The sequence below is a fragment of the Oncorhynchus gorbuscha genome, linkage group LG15 (assembly GCF_021184085.1).
Source record: "Oncorhynchus gorbuscha isolate QuinsamMale2020 ecotype Even-year linkage group LG15, OgorEven_v1.0, whole genome shotgun sequence".
Classification (NCBI taxonomy): Eukaryota; Metazoa; Chordata; class Actinopteri; order Salmoniformes; family Salmonidae; genus Oncorhynchus; species Oncorhynchus gorbuscha.
The window spans coordinates 38,256,326-38,268,473 of NC_060187.1; the positions used below are offsets into that span (position 1 = coordinate 38,256,326).

General features: G+C 43.2%; 1 protein-coding gene across 1 annotated transcript; it reads left to right on the plus strand.

Moving 5' to 3' along the window:
* Nucleotides 1-3,501: 3,501 nt before the first annotated feature.
* creb3l3a (cAMP responsive element binding protein 3-like 3a) lies at nt 3,502-11,502 on the plus strand. The gene is made up of 10 exons (XM_046299731.1): nt 3,502-3,664; nt 4,099-4,212; nt 4,412-4,649; nt 4,926-5,059; nt 5,451-5,561; nt 5,674-5,780; nt 7,259-7,327; nt 7,426-7,510; nt 9,404-9,500; nt 10,753-11,502. Exons 1-10 carry the CDS (start codon nt 3,641-3,643, stop codon nt 11,076-11,078), a joined length of 1,305 nt encoding a protein of 434 aa, XP_046155687.1. The 5' UTR covers nt 3,502-3,640; the 3' UTR covers nt 11,079-11,502.
* Nucleotides 11,503-12,148: the final 646 nt, after the last annotated feature.

The window sequence follows — 12,148 nt, forward strand, 5'->3', positions numbered from 1 at the left end:
GAACAACATACCAGCCTCCCGCGTCCCAAATTGACACAGGCCTCTGCGTCCCAAATTGACACAGGCCTCTGCGTCCCAAATTGACACAGGCCTCTGCGTCCCAAATTGACACAGGCCTCTGCGTCCCAAATTGACACAGGCCTCTGCGTCCCAAATTGACACAGGCCTCTGCGCCCCAAATTGACACAGGCCTCCCCCAAATTGACACAGGCCTCTGCGTCCCAAATTGACACAGGCCTCTGCGTCCCAAATTGACACAGGCCTCTGCGTCCCAAATTGACACAGGCCTCTGCGTCCCAAATTGACACAGGCCTCTGCGTCCCAAATTGACACAGGCCTCTGCGTCCCAAATTGACACAGGCCTCTGCGTCCCAAATTGACACAGGCCTCTGCGTCCCAAATTGACACAGGCCTCTGCGTCCCAAATTGACACAGGCCGCTGCGTCCCAAATTGACACAGGCCGCTGCGCCCAAATTGACACAGGCCTCTGCGTCCCAAATTGGTGAGGGGTTATGTGTTCACACCTCCACCTGCCCCAACCAACCTCCTCCTCCTCAGACCTCAGCAACCTTTGCGCATAGGAAGCAATATTTAAGAGGAAAGAAGAACACAAGACCAGGAGGGAACAGACAGGAAAGATAGAACATGACAACCCGAAACAATGGTCAGTCATGTAAACATTCAGGAACATGGCACAAAAGACCAACAGCTACAAACTCCAACGAAAAGAACATCAGGGTCCTTCTTAATTTTTACAACTCCCAACGATTCATAGTCACTTCCAACGATTCATAGTCACTTCCAACGATTCATAGTCACTTCCAACGATTCATAGTCACTTCCAACGATTCATAGTCACTTCCAACGAAACAGAATTTCACTAATTTCAATCATTTAAGCTTGTAGTGTTCAGCGATCTTCCACAGCTGTTCTTAAGTACATAATTCTAACAGGTCCTCTGATGGAAAGCAAATGAACTTGTATACATGAGACACCATAGTCATAAGTAAGTAATCTTGCTCAACCCCTCTGCTGAGCACATCAGACCACAACCAGAGAAATGACAATCACCCTGAGCACCACAGAAGAGAGATGAGATACGGAGCTTCCCCAAAACCTACAATAACTCAACCCTAGTCTTCGTGCAGATTTGCGGTGGGTATTTATGCACTGTAGCCCGCTGGCAAGGAAATAGAACTCCCCAGCATGCTGGCAAATTCCACCAAGCCACGGACGTGCCCCCGAGACAACTGCTCAGTCCACAGACACCACACAAAAATAACAAACATTTAACCATGCCCAACATGTCCAAAATTGAAACACGTCGCTAAGCCTATCAGGGGAAAAAGGCTATAGCTCTGGATAGCAAGTTCCACTACCCTACACAAATCTCCTACCGAGGTACACAGCCGATTTACTCACCTCCTCAGACTGACTTCCCAACAGAAAGTAGAACAAGAGTTTCCAGGCTAGGCAAGGCCTGGAAACTAACCATTATACTCTCTCCAACGCAGCACACAAACCAAACAACAAAGGCAACCAATACTGGGCCGATCACACTCAAACACCATATTCAAACCAAACACGTACCTCCACGGTCTCCCAAACCAATAGTTCAAAGATCCCGGATGAGCCCCCACTTGTCACGAACCGGCTCAAAGCCCGTAACAAAGGGAGACAACGTGGAGATAAGGATTAGCAAAATATATATTTATTAAATAAGTAACTAAGTATAATATACAATGGTGTATGTAATCAGTAATCAGTAGTGTAAGTGAGTGTTTTGCATGCATGAATGTGATAATGCAGGGTGATGAAAGGTGCCAAAGCAAACAAACAAACAAAAGGCCACCAAGAACCACAACAGAATCTACAAAAGGTGTCTGCATGGAGAGAGTCTCTTCCATGAATGTTGAAGAGGTCTATTTATCCTGGGAGACACCTGGCCCAGGTGTTTCCCATGTAGCTGACGACCCTCTCAACTCCGCCCACCGGCATCCTAATAAGGAAACAAGAACAAAGACAGAATACGGCAGACAGAGTGGGAGGGTCGTCACAGTACTCAGTAATGTGTTGTATTGGATTTTCCCCAAACATAATATTTTGTATTCAGGACAAAAAGTTAATTGCTTTGTCACATTTTTTTGCAGTATTACTTTGCCTTGCTGCAAAAAGGATGCAACGTTTGGAATATTTTTTATTCTATACAGGCTTCCTTCTTTTCACTCTGTCAATTAGGTTAGTATTGTGGAATAACTACAATGTTGTTGATTCTCTTCAGTTTTCTCCTATCACAGCCATTAAACACTATAACATTTTTAATGTTGTCATTGGCCTCATGGTGAAATCTTTGAGCAGTTTCCTTCCTCTCCCGCAACTAAGTTAGGAAGGACGCCTGTATTTTTGGAGTGACTGGGTGTGTTGATACACTATCCAAAGTGTAATTAATAACTTCACCTGAAAGGGACATTTGTACCCATCTACCAATAGGTGTGGCATGTGTGTCAAGTTTGAACATACTTTAGAAAAGAGCAAACAATAGCCTGTTCCCATGTTCTGTTTTGTTTCATTTATACCTGTGCTGCAATTCTAGGCATTAGTCATAAGCACAACAGAATCACAGTAATAACAACAGGTGGTGTCTTCTAAATATTGTCAATGGTGTGTTAGAGGTGAAGTCAGGTGCAGGAGAGCAGAGTATAATGAACAGGCACACTTTTATTAAAGTTCCAAAAGCGAGAGCGCTACATAAATCAATTACGCTCAAAAAACTGAACATAAAAGTAAAGTGCGTAAACTAACACCACATCACATGAAACAATTACACACAAAACATGATGGGAAAAAGAGGGTTGAATACAAGTAGACTGATTGGGGAAATGAAAACCAGGTGTGTATGGAAACAAGACAAGACAAATGGATGTATGGAAAATGGAGCGGCGATGGCTAGAAAGCCGGTGACGTCGCTCGCCGAACGCCGCCAGAACTAGGAGACGAGCCGACTTCGGCGGAAGTCGTGACAAATATATCTGGAAACGAATGCAGAAACTTCCAAGAGATTTACATCAAAATATTTTATGAATTGTGAGAGGATATAATGGCATGCTTTTTTTCTGTTCAGACTTGAAATAATTGGTTGATTTAAATTTATAAAGTAAAGATTTAATTATAAAAAGCATTCTTTCATTTTTATGGCGATTGTTTGAAATGGATAAACGGCATCATAGTGTGTTGGTTACTTTTATGAATGAACAAACAACACAGAAACCGTGTCAAAGGTTAACCCTCATTCCTCCTGTCAATCTGCTATCAAACACAACAAGAGGAAAGGAAAGTATAAACCTTTCATCCATCCACGTTCTTTCTTTTCGGGACAGTCAAACTTGCCTCAGTTGTCAGTCCTTCCCTGCCAATCAAATCTCCTCTTTACATGCTGGCCAATGGGGTGACAGACCTGGGGTTGATGACTGGATGTGCTTTGTTGGAGTTTAAACCTTGGACCTCAGAACACGAGCAGTGAGATACAGTAGAGACACACGGTCATCTGGAACAGAGCTCCTTCACAACAAAGGAAACTGACCATTTTACTGGATTTATCTTGTTTTGGGGAGTTCCTCCCTGTTCCACCCTTGTTCTGAAATGATGGACCACTACTCAGACCAGGTAACACGGCCTATGTGTTAGTTTCTGTGTTTTACTATGTCCTGGAGAAGTAGGTTAGCAGTTTATGTTATTAGGGCAGCCAAGGTTATATGTGCCATCTAACAAAGTTCCTAAGACGCAGTAGATCTAGCTGCCAGTGAGTGGGTGAGTGTGTTGGTGTGGGTGTTTTGTGTGGTCTACATAGACTGACAATCTTTTAGAGTACAAACTAGATCAATTTAATTGATTTTAACTCAAGTCTACTGTGTTGAATGGCATGGTAAAACTGATTAAAACGGTCAGATAAGAGTGACATGGGATAATGGTAATAAAAAGCATTTACTAGTCCACGGTATGATTGCTTTTACAGCCTTCCTTTAAGGATCTTTATATGTTATCTCTCATTTGTAAACATAGAGTAACATGATGTCATTGAGTGGCCTGTTCTGTTCCAGGGTTGCGACGGGATTGAGCTGCTTGATTTGCTGTTTGATCAGAACGATGGCATCCTCCGTCACGAGGAGATGGGACACCATGGGAACCATGCCTGGCCTATTCACAAGCCAAACGTGAGTGGAGTGAAAGCATTCACTCTTTGATGTTACCCTGCCATGATTTGACATTTTCACCTTGGCTGTGTCTACCACATGTCTACCACGTGTCCACCACGTGTCCACCACGCGATCTCCATATCTAGCCTGCTTCTCTCAACCACTCTCTCCAGTACGGCTGTACAGTAATTAGAACATTTGGTGTGTTATTCGGCAGATGCTGCGTCCAACAAAGCTCCAGGGTGAGGACTTCTTGAACACCCTCCTGAGTGACTCGGTTTCGGGGTCACCCCTATGGTCTCCCTCTCCCAGTGACAGTGGAATCAGTGAGGACCCCCATTCCGATCAGATGGACAGCCCCAAGCGCCCTGAGAGTCCTCCCACAGAGCCCCATTTCCTCCCCCCTCAGCCACACACCAGGGCCGCTCTGGACACCGACTTCTCCATTAATATCAGTAGGACATATATGGCACACATTTGTACAGAAAGTATACAAATATATAGAGCATTTCATGTTATTTATTACATAAGTGACACAGAGAATTTGTTACGTTATGTTAGATGTGTGATTAATATTGCTTATGTCAACATTATAAGCTCCTCCTTTGAAAGCAACACAGTTTTCGTTTGTATCTTTAGGCTAATCCTGCCTTTGTCTCAGTATCAACACAAACACAGACAAATGATGGCCCTTACGTCTGGCCACATCCTGTCTCTCTGTATGGTTACAGATGGCTGGGACTCAGGCTTCTACCCAGGAAGGACTGGTGGGACAAAGTGTTCCTCTGATGTACACAAAACCCAGCTGACCTCTAGCTTTCCCCTCACTGTCAAGGAGCTACTGCTCTCTGGTACATCTGAGCCGGTGAGTGATGATAAAGGGTATGCGTGTGTGTGCGTGTCTGTGTGCATGTGCGCTAGCATGCGAGTAAGTGTGTGTGTGAGTGCTTGGATGAGTGCGTCTGTAATGGCTTGTTCGTATGTTGGCGAGTGTGTTGGAGTGGAGAGGAATAGGTAAGATGGATAAAGTCATTCTAAAACGTTCCGAGGAGAACATGAAGAAACAGGTTATGAGACAGCAGGGCATGAGTTCAGCACGGTAATGTAACTGGTGTGAGGAAAGCAGGAGATGAGAGGGTGCTGCCTGCCTCTCTGCACTCCTTCCACTCACTCTGTAAAACACGTTGCTGCTCAGGCCACTGGTTGTGATGCTTTACATATGATGTACTGTATTAACATTCCCGTCTCACTTCCAGCCCCCACAGCAGTCCCAGCAGTCCTTCCAAGAGTTGATTCTCAATGAGGACGAGAAAAAGCTGCTGGCCAAGGAGGGGGTGACTCTGCCTAGCCAACTACCCCTCACCAAGGTCAAACTTTTTTGCAGTCTTTTGCAGCTTCACAGAACAACTTAAGGTTCTTGAGGATTTCAAATGCGCGTAAACATGCTAAATATTTTGTTCCTTTGTCGTTTGCCATTAGTATGAGGAGAGGATTCTGAAGAAAATTCGCAGAAAGATCCGGAACAAGCAGTCGGCACAAGAGAGCAGGAAGAAGAAAAAGGAATATATTGATGGACTAGAGAGCAGGTACTGACAATAGGCACTAAATAAATGGACAAGATATTGACTCACAGGCCTAAAGTCAAAGTAGAAGTGTCCAACTCTGACTACAACTGACAGAAATGCATAAAGCACTCCTACAAACTAACAAGATATTTGGAACATGTCTCAGCTGTGCTCCTGTGCAGGCCTGCAGGCCGTGCAGAAGAAACATCAGCCCGTGCAGTGAAGCACGAGGTTGAACGTCACTCAACTTTATAGAGTTTTCCCTGTTAGTTAACACTATCAATGTTTCCCTTTACTGTGGGAATTGTGATTGAATCAATGCAATATTAGCCACTTCCAATGCAACGTCCTGAACAAAACGAACTATGCAAGACTTAGTATGCAAAACTAAATATGCAAGAGATTTTGTTGTTGGCAGAACGAATCGGAGTAGGATTCTACCCAGAACTGTGCGGCATAACCAATCAGAGCTGCAGTAGGCCTATATGCAAATAGACCGTTGCCATATATGGATCTGTGCCATTCACTTTGAACTGGACTGTGTTTACACCATGAGCGGTTGTGGTTAGATAAGCTTGTTTTGAGATCAAAGCGAGAGCTGCATGTACCCACCTCTGCACATGTGTTCATATCCTTTGCTAGGCAGTGAGTTATTAGCCCAGTTATGGATCATTTGTAGTTAGCAATGGGGGAGTGATTGTTTCCTACAAGAGCACAAAACATGTACATTTCTAGATGTCTTTGAAACGCAAGTCATGAAAATTGCTTTTTTTTGTCTTAAAGGGGCAGTGTTATATTTTGAGAAAGGCTTGAGTAAGCTAAGTAGCCAAGAAGCAGAGAGTAGCATCATTTGTTTAATTCTCTGTAATAATAGTATGGAACTAATAATGCATTTGATTTTGTTAAGTGGTTTCTTGCATCAAACAACACAACAACATTTTTAATCACCTCCTTATCTAAAGGACAAGTGGATAAACAGGTTAATGTCAAGCTCTGTATTATTTTTTCAAATGTCTCATGAACACCACACATTGGCTGCTACTGAAGGCTGAAAGATAGAACAGCTATTTCCATTTAAAAAATGTTAGAGTGAAGTTCCATTGTTTAAGGCAAGTCACTCTGTTAGGCCTACGTTATGATCAAATAGCCACAGTAGCCTACTTGGCCACTGTTAAAACTGTAACTTAAGTGGGTACAGCCTCATGGTTCATCGTAAACGCACGTTGGAATTTTCACAACTTTCAAGTTTGCCCAGTGCTGGTCTCAGGGTGCTGAGCACAAAACGTTTAAGAAACAGTGTGTGAGTTTTGTGGTGCAAAGAAACTGCATAGGGCCCATTGTGTGTCCTTGAGTGTCACAGTATGATTTGATTATACCAAAGTGCTTCTCAGGCATGCTGGTGAGTGATACTGTAGCAGGATGGTGTTTTTCTTGGACTGATCGAGCAGCAACAGCTTGTCAGTCTCATCTGGGAAATTCCCTTGTTGTTCCTCTTCCAGGATGACTGCCTGCAACACACACAACCAGGAGCTGCAGAGGAAGGTGTTCCAGTTGGAGAAATGCAACACGTGAGGAACCTCCACACTAATCTGCTCTCCCTGCTCTCTGTTTCTGCCTCCGTACACCCGGTGGCAAAGTTTTCTAATTGAGCCTCTGTGTCTCCCAGGTCTCTGATGGAGCAGCTGCGTAGGATGCAGACTCTGGTAATGAACGGCTCCAAAAAGGCCGCCCAGGCTGGGACCTGTGTTCTGGTAAGCAGAAGTGTCACTTTTAGAAACAGTTCACTAGATCAGCTCATACACCATATGGGATGAGAGACAGGCAGGTGGAAAGATGCAACCACCTCACTCTTTCCCATTTAACCAGGGGATACAGTTACTGTTAGAAGTGATACCATTAGAATTATCAACAGTGAGAACGAATGGTGCTCGTCAAGGATCAAGTGAGACCTGGACAAATATACCTGACTCTGAAAAGAACAATCTCGCTAGCGCCCCACACATACAAACCAATATATATACTGTATATATTTGGAGTTTTGTCCTTTGCTTTCAGACCCACAGGGAAGGGGTGGTACTGGTGGGTTGGGAGGATGTGGGCGTTGGGTTGGGGCTATCTTTGTATGCATTTATTTGATTGTTTTGTACCTGTAAACTCCCCCTTCTGAAAAAAATGACAAAACTAAATAAAAAGTTGTATGCCAGACATATAGAGTGAAACATACACAGAGAGATACACTCAAGAGAGACACACCATTGATTCACCTGTCTATGATATAATTGGACAGCAACTAAAACCACATCAGTGCCAACAGAAATTAGACTTTTTAAATCCAAATATGAATATGAATGAGTTTGTCTCTTCTTATGCCTTGGGGGCAGTATTTCGACGTCTGGATGAGAAGTGGGCCCAAAGTAAACTGCCTGTTACTCAGGCCCAGAAGCTAGGATATGCATATAATTGGTAGATTTGGATAGAAAACACTCTATAGTGTTTTAGAAAACAACACAGTTTCCAAAACTGTTGAAATAATGTCTGTGAGTATAACAGAACTGATATGGCATGCGAAAACTTGAGGAAAATCCGTCCAGGAAGTGGGATGTTTTTGATGTGGGTATTTTCAATTGAATGCCTATAGAGTATCTAATGGGTTAGGACCCGGATTGCAGTTCCTATGGCTTCCACTAGATGTTAACAGTCTTTAGACATTGTTTCTGGCTTGTTTTCTGTAAAATGAAGAAGAATGAGACCTTTCTGTCAGTGGACTGTAGAATCATGCAGTGCTGGTTTACACGCATGACTGAGTACGTGCCCTTCGTTGTTTTTCCTTTCTATTGAATACGTTATTGTCCAGTTGAAATACTATTGATTATTTAGACAATTCACAACCTGAGGATGAATTATAAACATTGTTTGACATGTTTTGACAAATTTTACCGGTACTATTAGGATGTATTCCTCTGCATGTTTTTACCGCCTTTGAGCCAGTCGATTACTGAACAAAACGCGCCAAGAGAGTTTTTGGGATATAAAGAGGGACTTTATCGAACAAAACAAACATTTATTGTGTAGCTGGGACTCTTGTGACTGCAACCATATGAAGATCTTCAAAGGTAAGTGATTAATTTTATCGCTATTTCTAACTTTGTAATTCCTTTACTTGGTTGTATAATGTTTGTATGCTTTTGTAAGCTGGGCGTTGTCATCAGATAATCGCATGGTATGCTTTTGCCGTAAAGCCTTTTTGAAATCTGACAAATCGACTGGATTAATAAGAAGTTAATCTTTAAACCAATGTATAACGCTTGTATTTTTTATGAATGTTTATTATGACTATTTCTGTATTTTGAATTTGGCGCTTTGCAATTTCACGGGATGTTGTTGAGGTGGGTCGCTAGCGGAACGCCTGCGCCAGAAAGGTTAAGAAAATACAGAAATGTAAATAATACGGATTGTGTGTTCACACCTGTTGACTTTGATGCACTGTACTGGGATTAGCTGAACAGCTTTGAACAACAGTTACTGAAGAGTGTGTCTTTAACTCTGGAGCTCTACTGGGGATTGGAAGCTCCCCTAAACCGCTAAACATTGTTGGCTGTGGCAAAGTGCAAATGATCACTTTTTCACTTTTCCTTTTACCCCAGGTGCTGCTCCTGTCCTTCTCCCTCATCCTCTTCCCAAACCTGAAACCTTTCTCTGAGCCCAAGGTCAGCCAAGGAGGGGACTTCAGTCCAGTGAGAGGTGAGTCAGCCTCCTGTACTGCCCGGCCAAACCTCGCCCTGCCACCCCGTACCTCCTGCCTCACATCACAGCTGGAGAGCTGATTAGACTAGAGCTCCTCTCATAGTGCCAGACACTGCTACGGCGCTGCTGCTATAACAACTCATCTGCAGAGCACGACGGTCCACCAGGACCCCACATTTCAAATCAAGAGCTGAGTTGGCAACCATCAGCACAGAGAACATGGATTACTAATCCCTATTCTCATCAGCTTGTCTGACTAACATTCTCCTTTCAACAGTTGTACACTCTTAGAAAAAAAGGTGCTGGCCTCCCGAGTGACGCAGCGGTCTAAGGCATTGCATTGCAGTGTTCGATTGTGTTCAATCTCAGGCTGTGTCACAGCTGGCCGTGACCAGGAGACCCATGAGGCAGAAAACAATTGGCCCAGCAATGTCCGGGTTAGGGGAAGGTTTGGCTGGCCTGGATCTCCTTATCCCATCGTACTCTAGCGACTCCTTGTGGCGGGCCAGGCGCCTGCAAGCTGACTCCGGTCGCCAGCTGTACGGTGTTTCCTCTGACACATTGTTGTGGCTGGCTTCCGGGTTAAGCAAGCAGTATGTCAAGAAGCAGTGCTTGGCAGGGTCGTGTTTCAGAGGACGCACGGCTCGAGACCTTCGCCTCTTCCGAGTCCGTACAGGAGTTGCAGCGATGGGACAAGACTCTAACTACCAATTGGATATCACAAAATTGGGTAGAAAAAGGGTAAAAAATAAAAGAAAAACAAGGGTGCGATCTAGAACCTTAAAGGGTTCTTCGGCTGTCCCCAAAGGATAATCCTTTGAAGAACCCTTTTTGGTTGCAGAAAGAACCCAAAATGGTTCTGCCTGCAACCAAAAAGGGTTCTCCTAAGGGGACAGCTGACGTTTTTTCTGAGTATAGGAATTGTTGGATACAATATGAAAGGGACCTCAAAAATATCTAATGGTCTCATAATGTTTTAAGATAGTGAATGACTTAAATGTAATTATTCATCTTAACTGATGGTCTGTCAGCTCTGTGAGTGGAATCTATTTTTACATTAGATGTCTTTGGTTAATTGTACAACCAAAAGCCAGGGTACACATTTTTTAAAAGGTGGCTTACAGTCTAACAACTTAAAGTTGGACTGGGGATGTAGCATGTGTGACATTAGTTCACCATTTAATGACTGGAATCAATATGTGTTGAGCTGTTTCTCACCTGTAACCTGTGTCCCCTCTCCCTCCTGCAGTACAGTCACGATCCCTGCACAACCTCCAGTCTTCCAGAGTGCTGCATGTCATTGACCAGCCGTATCATACTGCAGACGACGAGCCCAGGTCTCTGCACCACCATTTCCCAGGAGACCAGGGGGTAAATGAGATGACCTCTCTGCTGGGTAAGCTGGGCACCGGTGACGGCAGCCAGGGGCTATCCAATCTCGACCCCATGTCTCCCAACAATAGCCTGGATGAGCAAGCCCATTTCCACGGGGACCCCATTACCGGCCACATAGCTACAGTGACCTTGAATCCACACCGCAGAGCCACACTACGCCCACATGCTGATGACATGTGATTGGATAGAGTTTTCCCAGCAGGATTCTTCTGCTCTGCTCCAATCTCCACACAATTCACATGATGAAACATAGAGTAGCACACACCTAAGCCTCTTTTTTACACTGTTAGGGTAATAAGAAATAAATCATTCCTGCTTTTGCCTCTTATATTTTATGTATATGCTTTTTTCTTGTTTGTTATACTGTTTTGTATTGTTTTCAAGATGAATTGAGCATCTCTTGCCCCTCCATGACTGTTTTAACATTGACAGTGTAGATTTGTGTATTTTGAGAAAGGTAATAATTCTTGTTTTTCATAACTGTGATGGTGTGTACAATTTTGAGCTTTACAAACCATTTTGAGATTCATTTTGCATGTACACTACGAAGCAATAACTTTATTGACAATCTTGCTACAAATTAATAAAACTGTCTCAAACTTTAGAATGTTTAAGTGCTGTCTGCATGTCTGAGTAGTTTCATTAGATTCAGTAGCTCGTGCCTTTAGCATCTAAAAGTTTAAGCTCTTGGGGGGAGGGGAACTAAGCTAACATATGGAATTGTTTCTGATGGTCATACCATGGATCATTTAGCTATTTGATTTGGAATTTTAGGACCCCTTTAGGTATCAAAACCTGTTATTTTGAATTATTTCATCCAATATGGAATTTGGCCTTTACTACTATAGCCCATAGAATTGCATTCAATAACACATTCATAAATGGCAAAAAAGACAGTCAAAAAATAAATCATAAGGGTTTGTAGTGTTGGTTCTATTTCTAGGAGATATAAGAAAGCTCAGGATATATATATATATAGTTATATATATATATATTTATATTTAGTTTTTACACATTTTACACACTTCTTTTTGAAATTATTTTATAAAACTACCTCCATACCTCCATCCGTTTGTATGGGTTATCTTCAGAAGAGTCCCATGACAATTGTGGTGGTCATAGAGCAAAATTGAGAACACAGTTGTGTTCGTGAGAGTGGTCATAATAGTTTGTTGGCCAAACCATTCGGACACATCAGACGTTTTCGTGAGAAGGACGATTTCCATTTCCGGGATGTCTCATGGTCAGAC